The 20792-nt window shown below is 36.3% G+C and overlaps 1 protein-coding gene across 1 annotated transcript in view; it reads left to right on the top strand.

Moving 5' to 3' along the window:
• LOC115200335 (uncharacterized) overlaps window positions 1-19699 on the top strand; it is a 44061-nt gene extending 24362 nt beyond the window's left edge. The window contains exons 5-7 of the mRNA XM_029763313.1: window positions 15245-15399; window positions 18330-18575; window positions 18797-19699. Coding sequence (XP_029619173.1) covers window positions 15245-15399; window positions 18330-18575; window positions 18797-19543 — 1148 coding nt within the window. The 3' untranslated portion in view covers window positions 19544-19699. The remainder of the gene's footprint in view (window positions 1-15244; window positions 15400-18329; window positions 18576-18796) is intronic.
• The last annotated feature ends 1093 nt before the right edge of the window (window positions 19700-20792 follow it).

Below are 20792 nucleotides of genomic sequence, written 5' to 3'. Positions count from 1 at the left end.
TTCTAAACTGTAATAGAACTGGTAGGATTCTAAACAGTAATAGAACTGGTAGGATTCTAAAGAGTAATATAAATAATATAACTGGTAGGATTCTAAACAGTAATAGAAATTATCTAACTGGTAGGATTCTAAACAGTAATATAACTGGTAGGATTCTAAACTGTAATAGAACTGGTAGGATTCTAAACAGTAATAGATCTGGTAGGATTCGAAACAGTAATAGAACTGGTAGGATTCTAAACAATAATATAAATAATATAACTGGTAGGATTCTAAGCAATAATAGAGCTGGTAGGATTCTAAACAATAATAGAACTGGTAGGATTCGAAACAGTAATAGATCTAGTAGGAATCTAAACAGTAATTTAAATAATAGAACTGGTAGGATTCTAAACAGTGATAGGTCTGGTAGGATTCTAAACAGTAATAGATCTGGTAGGATTCTAAACAGTAATAGAAATAATATTACTGGTAGGATTCGAAACAGTAATAGAACTGGTAGGATTCTAAACAATAATATAAATAATAGAACTGGTAGGATTCTAAACAATAATAGAACTGGTAGGATTCTAAACAATAATAGAGCTGGTAGGATTCTACACAGTAATAGATCTGGTATGATTCTAAACAGTAATAGAAATAAGATAACTGGTATGATTCTAAACAGTAATAGAGCTGGTAGGATTCTAAACCATAATATAAATAATATTACTGGTAGGATTCGAAACAGTAATTGAACTGGTAGGATTCGAAACAGTAATATAACTGGTAGGATTCTAAACAATAATATAACTGGTAGGATTCTAAACAGTAATATAAATAATAGATCTGGTAGGATTCTAAACAATAATATAAATAATATAACTGGTAGGATTTTAAACAATAATAGAGCTGGTAGGATTGTAAACAGTAATAGAGCTGGTAGGATTCTAAACAGTAATAGAGCGGGTAGGATTCTAAACTATTAGAACGGGTAGGATTCTAAACAGTAATATAAATAATATAACTGGTAGGATTCTAAACAGTAATAGAAATAATATATCTGGTAGGATTCTAAACAGTAATAGAACTGGTAGGATTCTAAACAGTAAAGAACTGGTAGGATTCTAAACAGTAATATAAATAATATATCTGGTAGGATTCTAAACAGTAATAGAACTGGTAGGATTCTAAACAGTAATGAAAATAATATAACTGGTAGGATTCTAAACTGTAATCGAGCGGGTAGGATTCTAAACAGTAAAGAACTGGTAGGATTCTAAACAGTAATATAAATAATATATCTGGTAGGATTCTAAACAGTAATAGAACTGGTAGGATTCTAAACAGTAATAAAAATAATATAACTGGTAGGATTCTAAACTGTAATCGAGCGGGTAGGATTCTAAACAGTAATAGAAATAATATAACTGGTAGGATTCTAAACTGTAATAGAGCGGGTAGGATTCTAAACTATTAGAACGGGTAGGATTCTAAACAGTAATATAAATAATATAACTGGTAGGATTCTAAACAGTAATAGAAATAATATATCTGGTAGGATTCTAAACAGTAATAGAACTGGTAGGATTCTAAACAGTAATAGAGCGGGTAGGATTCTAAACTATTAGAACGGGTAGGGTTCTAAACAGTAATATAAATAATATAACTGGTAGGATTCTAAACAGTAATAGAAATAATATATCTGGTAGGATTCTAAACAGTAATAGAACTGGTAGGATTCTAAACTGTAATAGAACTGATAGGATTCTAAACAGTAATAGAACTGGTAGGATTCTAAAGAGTAATAGAAATAATATAACTGGTAGGATTCTAAACAGTAATAGAAATAATATAACTGGTAGGATTCTAAACAGTAATATAACTGGTAGGATTCTAAACTGTAATAGAACTGGTAGGATTCTAAACTGTAATAGAACTGGTAGGATTCTAAAGAGTAATAGAAATAATATATCTGGTAGGATTCTAAACAGTAATAGAACTGGTAGGATTCTAAACAGTAATAGAGCTGGTAGGATTCTAAAGAGTAATAGAAATAATATAACTGGTAGGATTCTAAACTGTAATAGAGTGGGTAGGATTCTAATCAGTAATAGAACTGGTAGGATTCTAAAGAGTAATAGAAATAATATAACTGGTAGGATTCTAAACAGTAATATAAATAATAGAACTGGTAGGATTCTAAACAGTAATAGGTCTGGTAGGATTCTAAACAGTAATAGATCTGGTAGGATTCGAAACAGTAATAGAACTGGTAGGATTCTAAACAATAATATAAATAATATAACTGGTAGGATTCTAAGCAATAATAGAGCTGGTAGGATTCTAAACAATAATAGAACTGGTAGGATTCGAAACAGTAATAGATCTGGTAGGATTCTAAACAGTAATTTAAATAATAGAACTGGTAGGATTCTAAACAGTGATAGGTCTGGTAGGATTCTAAACAGTAATAGATCTGGTAGGATTCTAAACAGTAATAGAAATAATATTACTGGTAGGATTCGAAACAGTAATAGAACTGGTAGGATTCTAAACAATAATATAAATAATATAACTGGTAGGATTCTAAACAATAATAGAACTGGTAGGATTCTAAACAATAATAGAGCTGGTAGGATTCTACACAGTAATAGATCTGGTATGATTCTAAACAGTAATAGAAATAAGATAACTGGTATGATTCTAAACAGTAATAGAGCTGGTAGGATTCTAAACCATAATATAAATAATATTACTGGTAGGATTCGAAACAGTAATTGAACTGGTAGGATTCGAAACAGTAATATAACTGGTAGGATTCTAAACAATAATATAACTGGTAGGATTCTAAACAGTAATATAAATAATAGATCTGGTAGGATTCTAAACAATAATATAAATAATATAACTGGTAGGATTTTAAACAATAATAGAGCTGGTAGGATTGTAAACAGTAATAGAGCTGGTAGGATTCTAAACAGTAATAGAGCGGGTAGGATTCTAAACTATTAGAATGGGTAGGATTCTAAACAGTAATATAAATAATATAACTGGTAGGATTCTAAACAGTAATAGAAATAATATATCTGGTAGGATTCTAAACAGTAATAGAACTGGTAGGATTCTAAACCGTAAAGAACTGGTAGGATTCTAAACAGTAATATAAATAATATATCTGGTAGGATTCTAAACAGTAATAGAACTGGTAGGATTCTAAACAGTAATAAAAATAATATAACTGGTAGGATTCTAAACTGTAATCGAGCGGGTAGGATTCTAAACAGTAATAGAAATAATATAACTGGTAGAATTCTAAACTGTAATAGAGCGGGTAGGATTCTAAACAGTAATAGAAATAATATATCTGGTAGGATTCTATACAGTAATAGAACTGGTAGGATTCTAAACAGTAATAGAAATAGTATAACTGGTAGGATTCTAAACTGTAATAGAGCGGGTAGAATTCTAAACATTAATAGACTGGGTAGGATTCTAAACAGTAATAGAAATAATATAACTGGTAGGATTCTAAACTGTAATAGAGCGGGTAGGATTCTAAACAGTAAAGAACTGGTAGGATTCTAAACAGTAATAGAAATAATATAACTGGTAGGATTCTAAACTGTAATAGAGCGGGTAGGATTCTAAACAGTAATAGAACTGGTAGGATTCTAAACAGTAATAAAAATAATATAACTGGTAGGATTCTAAACTGTAATCGAGCGGGTAGGATTCTAAACAGTAATAGAAATAATATAACTGGTAGGATTCTAAACTGTAATAGAGCGGGTAGGATTCTAAACTATTAGAACGGGTAGGATTCTAAACAGTAATATAAATAATATAACTGGTAGGATTCTAAACAGTAATAGAAATAATATATCTGGTAGGATTCTAAACAGTAATAGAACTGGTAGGATTCTAAACAGTAATAGAGCGGGTAGGATTCTAAACTATTAGAACGGGTAGGATTCTAAACAGTAATATAAATAATATAACTGGTAGGATTCTAAACAGTAATAGAAATAATATATCTGGTAGGATTCTAAACAGTAATAGAACTGGTAGGATTCTAAACTGTAATAGAACTGGTAGGATTCTAAACAGTAATAGAACTGGTAGGATTCTAAAGAGTAATAGAAATAATATAACTGGTAGGATTCTAAACAGTAATAGAAATAATATAACTGGTAGGATTCTAAACAGTAATATAACTGGTAGGATTCTAAACTGTAATAGAACTGGTAGGATTCTAAACTGTAATAGAACTGGTAGGATTCTAAAGAGTAATAGAAATAATATATCTGGTAGGATTCTAAACAGTAATAGAACTGGTAGGATTCTAAACAGTAATAGAGCTGGTAGGATTCTAAAGAGTAATAGAAATAATATAACTGGTAGGATTCTAAACTGTAATAGAGTGGGTAGGATTCTAATCAGTAATAGAACTGGTAGGATTCTAAAGAGTAATAGAAATAATATAACTGGTAGGATTCTAAACAGTAATATAAATAATAGAACTGGTAGGATTCTAAACAGTAATAGGTCTGGTAGGATTCTAAACAGTAATAGATCTGGTAGGATTCGAAACAGTAATAGAACTGGTAGGATTCTAAACAATAATATAAATAATATAACTGGTAGGATTCTAAGCAATAATAGAGCTGGTAGGATTCTAAACAATAATAGAACTGGTAGGATTCGAAACAGTAATAGATCTGGTAGGATTCTAAACAGTAATTTAAATAATAGAACTGGTAGGATTCTAAACAGTGATAGGTCTGGTAGGATTCTAAACAGTAATAGATCTGGTAGGATTCTAAACAGTAATAGAAATAATATTACTGGTAGGATTCGAAACAGTAATAGAACTGGTAGGATTCTAAACAATAATATAAATAATATAACTGGTAGGATTCTAAACAATAATAGAACTGGTAGGATTCTAAACAATAATAGAGCTGGTAGGATTCTACACAGTAATAGATCTGGTATGATTCTAAACAGTAATAGAAATAAGATAACTGGTATGATTCTAAACAGTAATAGAGCTGGTAGGATTCTAAACCATAATATAAATAATATTACTGGTAGGATTCGAAACAGTAATTGAACTGGTAGGATTCGAAACAGTAATATAACTGGTAGGATTCTAAACAATAATATAACTGGTAGGATTCTAAACAGTAATATAAATAATAGATCTGGTAGGATTCTAAACAATAATATAAATAATATAACTGGTAGGATTTTAAACAATAATAGAGCTGGTAGGATTGTAAACAGTAATAGAGCTGGTAGGATTCTAAACAGTAATAGAGCGGGTAGGATTCTAAACTATTAGAATGGGTAGGATTCTAAACAGTAATATAAATAATATAACTGGTAGGATTCTAAACAGTAATAGAAATAATATATCTGGTAGGATTCTAAACAGTAATAGAACTGGTAGGATTCTAAACCGTAAAGAACTGGTAGGATTCTAAACAGTAATATAAATAATATATCTGGTAGGATTCTAAACAGTAATAGAACTGGTAGGATTCTAAACAGTAATAAAAATAATATTACTGGTAGGATTCTAAACTGTAATCGAGCGGGTAGGATTCTAAACAGTAATAGAAATAATATAACTGGTAGAATTCTAAACTGTAATAGAGCGGGTAGGATTCTAAACAGTAATAGAAATAATATATCTGGTAGGATTCTATACAGTAATAGAACTGGTAGGATTCTAAACAGTAATAGAAATAATATAACTGGTAGGATTCTAAACTGTAATAGAGCGGGTAGAATTCTAAACATTAATAGACTGGGTAGGATTCTAAACAGTAATAGAAATAATATAACTGGTAGGATTCTAAACTGTAATAGAGCGGGTAGGATTCTAAACAGTAAAGAACTGGTAGGATTCTAAACAGTAATAGAAATAATATAACTGGTAGGATTCTAAACTGTAATAGAGCGGGTAGGATTCTAAACAGTAATAGAACTGGTAGGATTCTAAACAGTAATATAAATAATCTAACTGGTAGGATTCTAAACAGTAATAGAACTGGTAGGATTCTAAACTGTAATAGAACTGGTAGGATTCTAAACAGTAATAGAACTGGTAGGATTCTAAAGAGTAATAGAAATAATATATCTGGTAGGATTCTAAACAGTAATAGAACTGGTAGGATTCTAAAGAGTAATAGAAATTATATAACTGGTAGGATTCTAAACTGTAATAGAGCGGGTAGGATTCTAATCAGTAATAGAACTGGTAGGATTCTAAAGAGTAATAGAAATAATATAACTGGTAGGATTCTAAACTGTAATAGAGCGGGTAGGATTCTAATCAGTAATAGAACTGGTAGGATCCTAAACAGTAATAGAACTGGTAGGATTCTAAACAGTAATAGAGCTGGTAGGATTCTAAAGAGTAATAGAAATAATATAACTGGTAGGATTCTAAACTGTAATAGAGCGGGTAGGATTCTAATCAGTAATAGAACTGGTAGGATTCTAAACAGTAATAGAACTGGTAGGATTCTAAAGAGTAATAGAAATAATATAACTGGTAGGATTCTAATCAGTAATAGAACTGGTAGGATTCTAAACAGTAATAGAACTGGTAGGATTCTAAACAGTAATATAACTGGTAGGATTCTAAACAGTAATAGAGCGGGTAGAATTCTAAACAGTAATAGAACTGGTAGGATTCTAAAGAGTAATAGAAATAATATAACTGGTAGGATTCTAATCAGTAATAGAACTGGTAGGATTCTAAACAGTAATAGAACTGGTAGGATTCTAAACAGTAATAGAGCGGGTAGAATTCTAAACAGTAATAGAGCTGGTAGGATTCTACACAGTAATAGAGCGGGTAGAATTCTAAACAGTAATAGAGCGGGTAGCATTCTAAACAGTAATAGAACTGGTAGGATTCTAAACAATAATAGAGCTGGTAGGATTCTAAACAGTAATAGAGCGGGTAGAATTCTAAACAGTAATAGAGCGGGTAGATTTCAAAACAGTAATAGAACTGGTAGGATTCTAAACAGTAATAGAGCGGGTAGAATTCTAAACAGTAATAGAACTGGTAGGATTCTAAACAGTAATAGAAATAATATAACTGGTAGGATTCTAAACTGTAATAGAGCGGGTAGAATTCTAAACATTAATAGACTGGGTAGGATTCTAAAGAGTAATAGAAATAATATATCTGGTAGGATTCTAAACAGTAATAGAACTGGTAGGATTCTAAAGAGTAATAGAAATAATATAACTGGTAGGATTCTAAACTGTAATAGAGCGGGTAGGATTCTCATCAGTAATAGAACTGGTAGGATTCTAAAGAGTAATAGAAATAATATAACTGGTAGTTTTCTAAACTGTAATAGAGCGGGTAGGATTCTAATCAGTAATAGAACTGGTAGGATCCTAAACAGTAATAAAAATAATATAACTGGTAGGATTCTAAACTGTAATCGAGCGGGTAGGATTCTAAACAGTAAAGAACTGGTAGGATTCTAAACAGTAATAAAAATAATACAACTGGTAGGATTCTAAACTGTAATCGAGCGGGTAGGATTCTAAACAGTAATAGAAATAATATAACTGGTAGGATTCTAAACTGTAATAGAGCGGGTAGGATTCTAAACTATTAGAACGGGTAGGATTCTAAACAGTAATATAAATAATATAACTGGTAGGATTCTAAACAGTAATAGAAATAATATATCTGGTAGGATTCTAAACAGTAATAGAACTGGTAGGATTCTAAACAGTAATAGAGCGGGTAGGATTCTAAACTATTAGAACGGGTAGGATTCTAAACAGTAATATAAATAATATAACTGGTAGGATTCTAAACAGTAATAGAAATAATATATCTGGTAGGATTCTAAACAGTAATAGAACTGGTAGGATTCTAAACTGTAATAGAACTGGTAGGATTCTAAACAGTAATAGAACTGGTAGGATTCTAAAGAGTAATAGAAATAATATAACTGGTAGGATTCTAAACAGTAATAGAAATTATCTAACTGGTAGGATTCTAAACAGTAATATAACTGGTAGGATTCTAAACTGTAATAGAACTGGTAGGATTCTAAACAGTAATAGAACTGGTAGGATTCTAAAGAGTAATAGAAATAATATATCTGGTAGGATTCTAAACAGTAATAGAACTGGTAGGATTCTAAACAGTAATAGAGCTGGTAGGATTCTAAAGAGTAATAGAAATAATATAACTGGTAGGATTCTAAACTGTAATAGAGCGGGTAGGATTCTAATCAGTAATAGAACTGGTAGGATTCTAAAGAGTAATAGAAATAATATAACTGGTAGGATTCTAAACAGTAATATAAATAATAGAACTGGTAGGATTCTAAACAGTAATAGGTCTGGTAGGATTCTAAACAGTAATAGATCTGGTAGGATTCGAAACAGTAATAGAACTGGTAGGATTCTAAACAATAATATAAATAATATAACTGGTAGGATTCTAAGCAATAATAGAGCTGGTAGGATTCTAAACAATAAAAGAACTGGTAGGATTCCAAACAGTAATAGATCTGGTAGGATTCTAAACAGTAATTTAAATAATAGATCTGGTAGGATTCTAAACAGTGATAGGTCTGGTAGGATTCTAAACAGTAATAGATCTGGTAGGATTCTAAACAGTAATAGAAATAATATTACTGGTAGGATTCGAAACAGTAATAGAACTGGTAGGATTCTAAACAATAATATAAATAATATAACTGGTAGGATTCTAAACAATAATAGAACTGGTAGGATTCTAAACAATAATAGAGCTGGTAGGATTCTACACAGTAATAGATCTGGTATGATTCTAAACAGTAATAGAAATAAGATAACTGGTATGATTCTAAACAGTAATAGAGCTGGTAGGATTCTAAACCATAATATAAATAATATTACTGGTAGGATTCGAAACAGTAATTGAACTGGTAGGATTCGAAACAGTAATATAACTGGTAGGATTCTAAACAATAATATAACTGGTAGGATTCTAAACAGTAATATAAATAATAGATCTGGTAGGATTCTAAACAATAATATAAATAATATAACTGGTAGGATTTTAAACAATAATAGAGCTGGTAGGATTGTAAACAGTAATAGAGCTGGTAGGATTCTAAACAGTAATAGAGCGGGTAGGATTCTAAACTATTAGAATGGGTAGGATTCTAAACAGTAATATAAATAATATAACTGGTAGGATTCTAAACAGTAATATAAATAATATATCTGGTAGGATTCTAAACAGTAATAGAACTGGTAGGATTCTAAACAGTAATAAAAATAATATAACTGGTAGGATTCTAAACTGTAATCGAGCGGGTAGGATTCTAAACAGTAATAGAAATAATATAACTGGTAGGATTCTAAACTGTAATAGAGCGGGTAGGATTCTAAACAGTAATAGAAATAATATATCTGGTAGGATTCTATACAGTAATAGAACTGGTAGGATTCTAAACAGTAATAGAAATAATATAACTGGTAGGATTCTAAACTGTAATAGAGCGGGTAGAATTCTAAACATTAATAGACTGGGTAGGATTCTAAACAGTAATAGAAATAATATAACTGGTAGGATTCTAAACTGTAATAGAGCGGGTAGGATTCTAAACAGTAAAGAACTGGTAGGATTCTAAACAGTAATAGAAATAATATAACTGGTAGGATTCTAAACTGTAATAGAGCGGGTAGGATTCTAAACAGTAATAGAACTGGTAGGATTCTAAACAGTAATAGAAATAATCTAACTGGTAGGATTCTAAACAGTAATAGAACTGGTAGGATTCTAAACTGTAATAGAACTGGTAGGATTCTAAACAGTAATAGAACTGGTAGGATTCTAAAGAGTAATAGAAATAATATATCTGGTAGGATTCTAAACAGTAATAGAACTGGTAGGATTCTAAAGAGTAATAGAAATTATATAACTGGTAGGATTCTAAACTGTAATAGAGCGGGTAGGATTCTAATCAGTAATAGAACTGGTAGGATTCTAAAGAGTAATAGAAATAATATAACTGGTAGGATTCTAAACTGTAATAGAGCGGGTAGGATTCTAATCAGTAATAGAACTGGTAGGATCCTAAACAGTAATAGAACTTGTAGGATTCTAAACAGTAATAGAGCTGGTAGGATTCTAAAGAGTAATAGAAATAATATAACTGGTAGGATTCTAAACTGTAATAGAGCGGGTAGGATTCTAATCAGTAATAGAACTGGTAGGATTCTAAAAAGTAATAGAAATAGTATAACTGGTATGATTCTAAACAGTAATAGAACTGGTAGGATTCTAATCAGTAATAGAACTGGTAGGATTCTAAACAGTAATAGAACTGGTAGGATTCTAAAGAGTAATAGAAATAATATAACTGGTAGGATTCTAATCAGTAATAGAACTGGTAGGATTCTAAACAGTAATAGAACTGGTAGGATTCTAAACAGTAATATAACTGGTAGGATTGTAAACAGTAATAGAGCGGGTAGAATTCTAAACAGTAATAGAACTGGTAGGATTCTAAAGAGTAATAGAAATAATATAACTGGTAGGATTCTAATCAGTAATAGAACTGGTAGGATTCTAAACAGTAATAGAACTGGTAGGATTCTAAACAGTAATAGAGCGGGTAGAATTCTAAACAGTAATAGAGCTGGTAGGATTCTACACAGTAATAGAGCGGGTAGAATTCTAAACAGTAATAGAGCGGGTAGCATTCTAAACAGTAATAGAACTGGTAGGATTCTAAACAATAATAGAGCTGGTAGGATTCTAAACAGTAATAGAGCGGGTAGAATTCTAAACAGTAATAGAGCGGGTAGATTTCTAAACAGTAATAGAACTGGTAGGATTCTAAACAGTAATAGAGCGGGTAGAATTCTAAACAGTAATAGAACTGGTAGGATTCTAAACAGTAATAGAAATAATATAACTGGTAGGATTCTAAACTGTAATAGAGCGGGTAGAATTCTAAACATTAATAGACTGGGTAGAATTCTAAAGAGTAATAGAAATAATATATCTGGTAGGATTCTAAACAGTAATAGAACTGGTAGGATTCTAAAGAGTAATAGAAATAATATAACTGGTAGGATTCTAAACTGTAATAGAGCGGGTAGGATTCTCATCAGTAATAGAACTGGTAGGATTCTAAAGAGTAATAGAAATAATATAACTGGTAGGATTCTAAACTGTAATAGAGCGGGTAGGATTCTAATCAGTAATAGAACTGGTAGGATCCTAAACAGTAATAGAACTGGTAGGATTCTAAACAGTAATAGAGCTGGTAGGATTCTAAACAGTAATAGAAATAATATATCTGGTAGGATTCTAAACTGTAATAGAGCGGGTAGGATTCTAAACAGTAATAGAACTGGTAGGATTCTAAACAGTAATAGAAATAATCTAACTGGTAGGGTTCTAAACAGTAATAGAACTGGTAGGATTCTAAACTGTAATAGAACTGGTAGGATTCTAAACAGTAATAGAACTGGTAGGATTCTAAAGAGTAATAGAAATAATATATCTGGTAGGATCCTAAACAGTAATAGAACTGGTAGGATTCTAAAGAGTAATAGAAATAATATAACTGGTAGGATTCTAAACTGTAATAGAGCGGGTAGGATTCTAATCAGTAATAGAACTTGTAGGATTCTAAAGAGTAATAGAAATAATATAACTGGTAGGATTCTAAACTGTAATAGAGCGGGTAGGATTCTAATCAGTAATAGAACTGGTAGGATCCTAAACAGTAATAGAACTGGTAGGATTCTAAACAGTAATAGAGCTGGTAGGATTCTAAAGAGTAATAGAAATAATATAACTGGTAGGATTCTAAACTGTAATAGAGCGGGTAGGATTCTAATCAGTAATAGAACTGGTAGGATTCTAAAGAGTAATAGAAATAATATAACTGGTAGGATTCTAAACAGTAATAGAACTAGTAGGATTCTAATCAGTAATAGAACTGGTAGGATTCTAAACAGTAATAGAACTGGTAGGATTCTAAAGAGTAATAGAAATAATATAACTGTTAGGATTCTAATCAGTAATAGAACTGGTAGGATTCTAAACAGTAATAGAACTGGTAGGATTCTAAACAGTAATAGAACTGGTAGGATTCTAAACAGTAATAGAGCGGGTAGAATTCTAAACAGTAGTAGAACTGGTAGGATTCTAAAGAGTAATATAAATAATATAACTGGTAGGATTCTAATCAGTAATAGAACTGGTAGGATTCTACACAGTAATAGAGCGGGTAGAATTCTAAACAGTAATAGAGCTGGTAGGATTCTACACAGTAATAGAGCGGGTAGAATTCTAAACAGTAATAGAGCGGGTAGCATTCTAAACAGTAATAGAACTGGTAGGATTCTAAACAATAATAGAGCTGGTAGGATTCTAAACAGTAATAGAGCGGGTAGAATTCTAAACAGTAATAGAGCGGGTAGATTTCTAAACAGTAATAGAACTGGTAGGATTCTAAACAGTAATAGAGCGGGTAGAATTCTAAACAGTAATAGAACTGGTAGGATTCTAAACAGTAATAGAAATAATATAACTGGTAGGATTCTAAACTGTAATAGAGCGGGTAGAATTCTAAACATTAATAGACTGGGTAGGATTCTAAAGAGTAATAGAAATAATATATCTGGTAGGATTCTAAACAGTAATAGAACTGGTAGGATTCTAAAGAGTAATAGAAATAATATAACTGGTAGGATTCTAAACTGTAATAGAGCGGGTAGGATTCTCATCAGTAATAGAACTGGTAGGATTCTAAAGAGTAATAGAAATAATATAACTGGTAGGATTCTAAACTGTAATAGAGCGGGTAGGATTCTAATCAGTAATAGAACTGGTAGGATCCTAAACAGTAATAGAACTGGTAGGATTCTAAACAGTAATAGAGCTGGTAGGATTCTAAACAGTAATAGAAATAATATAACTGGTAGGATTCTAAACTGTAATAGAGCGGGTAGGATTCTAAACAGTAATAGAACTGGTAGGATTCTAAACAGTAATAGAAATAATCTAACTGGTAGGATTCTAAACAGTAATAGAACTGGTAGGATTCTAAACTGTAATAGAACTGGTAGGATTCTAAACAGTAATAGAACTGGTAGGATTCTAAAGAGTAATAGAAATAATATAACTGGTAGGATTCTAAACAGTAATAGAAATAATCTAACTGGTAGGGTTCTAAACAGTAATAGAACTGGTAGGATTCTAAACTGTAATAGAACTGGTAGGATTCTAAACAGTAATAGAACTGGTAGGATTCTAAAGAGTAATAGAAATAATATATCTGGTAGGATTCTAAACAGTAATAGAACTGGTAGGATTCTAAAGAGTAATAGAAATAATATAACTGGTAGGATTCTAAACTGTAATAGAGCGGGTAGGATTCTAATCAGTAATAGAACTGGTAGGATTCTAAAGAGTAATAGAAATAATATAACTGGTAGGATTCTAAACTGTAATAGAGCGGGTAGGATTCTAATCAGTAATAGAACTGGTAGGATCCTAAACAGTAATAGAACTGGTAGGATTCTAAACAGTAATAGAGCTGGTAGGATTCTAAAGAGTAATAGAAATAATATAACTGGTAGGATTCTAAACTGTAATAGAGCGGGTAGGATTCTAATCAGTAATATAACTGGTAGGATTCTAAAGAGTAATAGAAATAATATAACTGGTAGGATTCTAAACAGTAATAGAACTAGTAGGATTCTAATCAGTAATAGAACTGGTAGGATTCTAAACAGTAATAGAACTGGTAGGATTCTAAAGAGTAATATAAATAATATAACTGTTAGGATTCTAATCAGTAATAGAACTGGTAGGATTCTAAACAGTAATAGAACTGGTAGGATTCTAAACAGTAATAGAACTGGTAGGATTCTAAACAGTAATAGAGCGGGTAGAATTCTAAACAGTAGTAGAACTGGTAGGATTCTAAAGAGTAATAGAAATAATATAACTGGTAGGATTCTAATCAGTAATAGAACTGGTAGGATTCTACACAGTAATAGAGCGGGTAGAATTCTAAACAGTAATAGAGCGGGTAGCATTCTAAACAGTAATAGAACTGGTAGGATTCTAAACAATAATAGAGCTGGTAGGATTCTAAACAGTAATAGAGCGGGTAGAATTCTAAACAGTAATAGAGCAGGTAGATTTCTAAACAGTAATAGAAATGGTAGGATTCTAAACAGTAATAGAGCGGGTAGAATTCTAAACAGTAATAGATCTGGTAGGATTCTAAAGAGTAATAGAAATAATATAACTGGTAGGATTCTAAACTGTAATAGAGCGGGTAGGATTCTAAACAGTAATAGAACTGGTAGGATTCTAAACAGTAATAGAAATAATCTAACTGGTAGGATTCTAAACAGTAATAGAACTGGTAGGATTCTAAACAGTAATAGAAATAATCTAACTGGTAGGATTCTAAACTGTAATAGAGCGGGTAGAATTCTAAACAGTAATAGAATTGGTAGGATTCTACACAGTAATATAACTGGTAGGATTCTAAACTGTAATAGAGCGGGGAGGATTCTAAACAGTAATAGAACTGGTAGGATTCTAGGTGTGATTGGGAGGTGGGAAGTGCAGCATTAGAAGTCTCAATGGAAAATGGCTTTTGTTTTGTAGTAACACTGGGTTTATCCCAGAACAATCCAAAGGCTCTCTCATTGTAGCTGAGCCCACAGAGAGACTTACAGGTCATGACATTTAACCTGTATAACAGCGTGAGAGCATTAGGAACACCATGTTTCTCCTCACGCTGAGTTCAACCATGTCACCATTAGTTTTTTTTCTATTTTTAGCACCTTGCAATGTCACCCTTCTGTATTCTTTCAAGAATTCATTAAAGAAGTATATTATTTTTGCATCTCGGCCTCCTTGGGTTATTCCTTTTCATGGATTGAGTGCAAGCACCTTTGGAACTCACTGAGTTAACAGAAATATGAGTGGACAAGTACTGTGGCTACAGTGGGTACACAGTGTACTGGGTACACAGTGCAGTAATATACAGTAGCCTATGGAGACCAAGCTGTAACATTCCATTTCAAGTGCTCTTTTAGGGAAAAGCAGTGGAAGTTAGCGTAAACTAAGGTGTGATGGTGCAATGCATCTGACTGTTGTGCCTTCAATGTAGCAATGTTTTAATTGTATCTGTCACAACTAAATTATTCAAAAACAACTATCCCTTCCTTTCCTTCCCAGGTTCCCCGGTCAGTGTTGGTGGTGATATGTCTGAGCATGCTGAAGTGGACCTCTTATCCAATGGTCTCACGGAACTGGACTTGGGGACAGATGAGGTGTTTATCATTTCATCTGCGCCCAGTCCGAGCAGCAGACTGCTGTTCTCGGCCCATACGGTAAGGAGCGAGGCGAGGCAGGTAACGCTGGCTAGGACCAATCGAGGTGCCCTCCTCTAGGGGTGACGCCCAGGCAGTAGCAGAGAACCTCCTCTAGGGGTGACACGCAGGCAGTAGCAGAGAACCTCCTCTAGGGGTGACGCCCAGGCAGTAGCAGAGAACCTCCTCTAGGGTGGCATGACACCCAGGCAGTAGCAGAGAACCTCCTCTAGGGGTGACACGCAGGCAGTAGCAGAGAACCTCCTCTAGGGGTGACGCCCAGGCAGTAGCAGAGAACCTCCTCTAGGGGTGACGTCCAGGCAGTAGCAGAGAACCTCCTCTAGGGGTGACACGTAGGCAGTAGCAGAGAACCTCCTCTAGGGGTGACGTCCATGCAGTAGCAGAGAACCTCCTCTAGGGGTGACGTCCATGTAGTAGCAGAGAACCTCCTCTAGGTGTGACGTCCATGTAGTAGCAGAGAACCTCCTCTAGGTGTGACGTCCATGCAGTAGCAGAGAACCTCCTCTAGGGGTGATGTCCATGTAGTAGCAGAGAACCTCCTCTAGGTGTGACGTCCATGCAGTAGCAGAGAACCTCCTCTAGGGGTGATGTCCATGCACTAGCAGAGAACCTCCTCTAGGAGTGATGTCCAGGCAGTAGCAGAGAACCTCCTCTAGGGGTGACACGCAGGCAGTAGCAGAGGACCTCCTCTAGGGGTGATGTCCAGGCAGTAGCAGAGGACCTCCTCTAGGGATGACATGCAGGCAGTAGCAGAGAACCTCCTCTAGGGGTGACACGCAAGCAGTAGCAGAGAACCTCCTCTAGGGGTGATGTCCAGGCAGTAGCAGAGAACCTCCTCTAGGGGTGACACGCAGGCAGTAGCAGAGAACCTCCTCTAGGTGTGACACGCAGGCAGTAGCAGAGGACCTCCTCTAGGGGTGATGTCCAGGCAGTAGCAGAGAACCTCCTCTAGGGGTGACACGCAAGCAGTAGCAGAGAACCTCCTCTAGGGGTGATGTCCAGGCAGTAGCAGAGAACCTCCTCTAGGGGTGACATGCAGGCAGTAGCAGAGAACCTCCTCTAGGGGTGACATGCAGGCAGTAGCAGAGAACCTCCTCTAGGGGTGATGTCCAGGCAGTAGCAGAGAACCTCCTCTAGGGGTGACACACAGGCAGTAGCAGAGAACCTCCTCTAGGGGTGACACGCAGGCAGTAGCAGAGAACCTCCTCTAGGGGTGACACGCAGGCAGTAGCAGAGGACCTCCTCTAAGGGTGGCATGACACCCAGGCAGTTGCAGAGAACCTCCTCTAGGGGTGGCATGACACCCAGGCAGTTGCAGAGAACCTCCTCTAGCGGTGGCATGACACCGAGGCAGTAGCAGAGAGGTATCAAAAACGCAGCGACAGGAGATTGGGGGTAGGAGAGGGTATCACCCAGCATTTTTGCTTATGCTCTATTGGAATAAGAGTTGGCATAAGGCAGACCTGGCAGATATTAGAGAGCTGGCGAGCTTTCCTGCAGCCTAGCCTAATGGATATATTATCTGGGGAGCCAGTTTCCCAGCTTCAAGTGTGTCTGTGAGGTGCATGGTCTGTGTTTGTAAATGTTCAGACTTTTAATGGGAAGATATAAAAACATCCTTTTCAAGTCATTACTTCAGAGTCATAAGTTATTGTTCTAATATCACTTAGTTTGTCAGACAACAATCTTAGCCTGTGTGTGTGCACGCTGAGAGGGGGTCTCGTCTAGACTAAGCGAGCTGTTAGTGATTCTTAGTAAGGATTATTTCTCTTTCTGAAAGGAGCAACCCCTTAAACCTCTACCCCACCAACCTTACCCTCCCCTGATTTACTAGCTGACTGAGGGGGGACATGTGACTGATGGGCCCTTCACCTCTGACCTGCCATTTATATCAATGAGACAACTACCGTAAAGACTCACCGAGGCGGTTTTGCGAACTCAGATTAAGCCAAGCCCTGACATGGAGATTCTCCATTGAGCTTACTTTTGAGTCCAGGGTGGCAGGTAGCCTAGTGGTTAGAGCGTTGGGCCAGTAACCAAAAGGTTGCTGGATTGAATCCCCGAGCTGACAAGGTAAAAATCTGCCCTTCTGCCCCTGAACAAGACCCACTGTTCCCCGGTGGGCCGTCATTGTAAATAAGAATTTGTTCTCAACTGACTTGCCTAGTTAAATAAAGGTATAAAAAAAAAAATCTGGGAAGGGAAAACTGGCCTTCGGAGTAGGAGAGCAGATCTTGGATCAGGCCCCCCCCTCCATATATATTTTTTAATTAGGATCTTAAAGGCAACACTGATCCTATATCAGCACTCCTACTCTGAGAATCTTTGTGAGTATGGTTCTTGGAATCATAGAGGTAGGAATTACTGACTGCACCTACTACCAGGCAGCACTTTGTTGTTGTTTTGGATTACATGCCTGATTCAATGGTTTGCTTGTTGCCCTTTTTAGGTCAACTGTGATTTGAGGTGCAGGTCAGTGCTTGAATATAATGCAACCTCTGATACTATGCAGCTATTTTTATCCAGCTATCTTGTGAGTCTCTCTCTTCCTAGCCAATGTCTCATTTACGCTCCGATGCCACTGGTGGTGAAAATTCCATTGACTGAGTGCTCAAGTCAATTGAATATGCATTGTATTCACACAGTGGCTCATTTTCCTATGGTCAAATAAAATTAGGAAATAATCACATGTAGGTGCTTCCAGTTTTCAGAATAAGAAGTTTTCTGCCATGGCAGCAGTTTGTAAAACAAATGCACTGTGTAAACATTGCTACAGCGGGTTCACTGGGTTTAAGCGTTTAACCTCTTTCAGATGCTTTTCCATTGAAGAACTCTGTTTGTTTACTACTCCCCATGAACACAGACACTGCATGGTGGGTTTGATTGAATTATACTTGATTTGTTTTTTTGTGTCTCCTTCCTATGAGCAGCGGGAGAGGTTTCTGAGGCACAGTGACACCAGCCCTAGCCCTGTCAGTGACTGGCCCTCCCCAGACCCGGCTGCCTCGCCCACAGAGACCCGTGCTGCCCAGGATGGCAGTGCCAGCTGTGCCCGACCCCGGCCGCGGGCCTGGAGCGTCCGCACCTTCCAGGACTTCCTCCCTCCACTGCCCCAGTTACACAAGAAGTGGTGCAGTTGGAACTCCACCAGTCCCTTCACTAAGCTGGTGGACAGCGTTAGTAGTTTGGTCATTCAGCAGTGCTGTTGAATAATAGTCACACCATCATAAACTGTATATCTTTACATTTTTGTTATTTAGCAGACGCTTTTACGCAGAGTGAATTACAGTCATTTAATGTATGTTTCTGTGGATTTTTTAAATCATTTTCAAAAAACAATGAGTGTCATGTTGCACTGCAGAGAGATATGTGCTGACTAGATGTTGTTCCCCCCCAGGCCCCGTCAGGCTTTGTGTCAGACTGCCGTGGGGATGACAGCAGGAAAGTGTTCTCCGACCCCCAGTTGGAGGCCCAGGATGACAGTAACGCCTCCGACTCCTCCATGAGTAACGTCTCGTATCCCCTCACCCTGCCCGCCCAGAGGCAGCGCTGCCTAAACTCCGCTAGCAACATGCGGCGCTCCCGCTTCACCGGGCCCTGCTTCGGCCTGCTCTCTGGGTCCAGTCCCTCAGACAGCACCAAGGCCCCCGGGGGCCCCCTCCTCCAGGCCTCCCTGTCCCAGCCCTCTGGGCAGGGGCAGCCGGAAGAGGTGCAGGGTGGGAAGCGCCGTGATTTCCCAGCAGAGAGTGACCACGTCAGTGTCCCGGTGTTTGTCATCTGTGAGGAGGAGGACCGGCAGCCTTTGATTCTGGCTGAGCACTTGGGGCATTCCTCCATGCTGAACGGACTGAGTCGGGGGGTGTATGAGGCAAAGGGGCCCGCCGGCAGAAGCCACAACCCTGGCCCCCAGAGCGCAGCCAATGGCCCCCTCCTCCAGAGGGGAAGGTCAGAGTGGAGGCCATGGGGGAGTCAGGCCTCAGGAGGGGCCAGTCCTTACCCTCTCCCTCACCCCTCTGACTCACACACAGCTACCAATACTAACGAGTTAAAGTCCGCCTTCGTGCACAGCACAGCCAATCAGATCCAGATGCCTTCCCTCAGCCAATCAACAGTGCCATGCAGTGTGACGGGCAATGTGATGTGACAGTCCAGCATCCAGTCCATGTGACAGGAGAGCGGACAGACAAAGTATGGACTCTTGGGTTGGCCCAGCAAAGCAATAATAAACTATTTTTAGTGCCACCTTTGTAAAATGCAAAAACTAACTTTTATGATTACTGAAATCAACTTTTATATGGCATTTCTTCTTTCTTGAAGTCAATTGCTTTATGGTGACAAACTGGATGTTTTCATACTAGTACACACTATATATATTTTTATAAAGTTAAAGGCCCAATGCAGACTTTTTTTATCTCAATATCAAATACTTTCTGGGTAACATTTAAGTACCTTACTGTTATAATTGTCCAATAAAATGTAAAAAAATATACAAAAATAGCTTTTTAGCAAAAAAATATTTCTCAAACAAGAATTTTGTTAGGACTGTCTGAGAGTGGTCTAAGTGAGGGGCCTAATGGGGGGGATATGGGTTGTTCCACAAATTCGGTGCCTTTTGATTTCGCCTAATTTTAACATTGTCATAAAGAGCACGTACAGTTGAAGTCAGAAGTTTACATACACCTTAACCAAATACATTTAAACTCAGTTTTTCACAATTCCTGACATTTAATCCTAGTAAAAATGCCCTGTTTTAGGTCAGTTAGGATCATCACTTTATTTTAAGAATGTGAAATGTCAGAATAATAGTAGAGAGAATGATTTATTTCAGCTTTTATTTCTTTCATCTCATTCCCAGTGGGTCAGAAGTTTACATACACTCAATTAGTATTTGGTAGCATTGTCTTTAAATTGTTTAACTTGGGTAAACGTTTCGGGTAGCCTTCCACAAGCTTCCCACAATAAGTTAGGTGAATTTTGGCCCATTCCTCCTGACAGAGCTGGTGTAACTGAGTCAGGTTTGTAGGCCTCCTTGCTCGCACACTCTTTTTCAGTTCTGCTCACAAATTTTCTATAGGGTTGAGGTCAGGGCTTTGTGATGGCCACTCCAATACCTTGACTTTGTTGTCCTCATGATGCCATCTATTTTGTGAAGTGCACCAGTCCCTGCAGCAAAGCACCTCCACAACATGATGCTGCCACTCCCATGCTTCACGGTTGGGATGGTGTTCTTCGGCTTGCAAGCCTCCCCTTTTTTCCTCCAAAAATAACGATGGTCAATATGGCCAAACAGTTCTATTTTTGTTTCATCATACCAGAGGACATTTCTCCAAAAAGTACGATCTTTGTCCCCATGTGCAGTTCCAAACCGTAGTCTGGCTTTTTTATTGCGGTTT

The sequence above is a fragment of the Salmo trutta genome, chromosome 9 (genome assembly GCF_901001165.1).
Source record: "Salmo trutta chromosome 9, fSalTru1.1, whole genome shotgun sequence".
NCBI classification, from domain to species: Eukaryota; Metazoa; Chordata; class Actinopteri; order Salmoniformes; family Salmonidae; genus Salmo; species Salmo trutta.
This window is presented reverse-complemented; position numbering and strand designations above follow the sequence as displayed.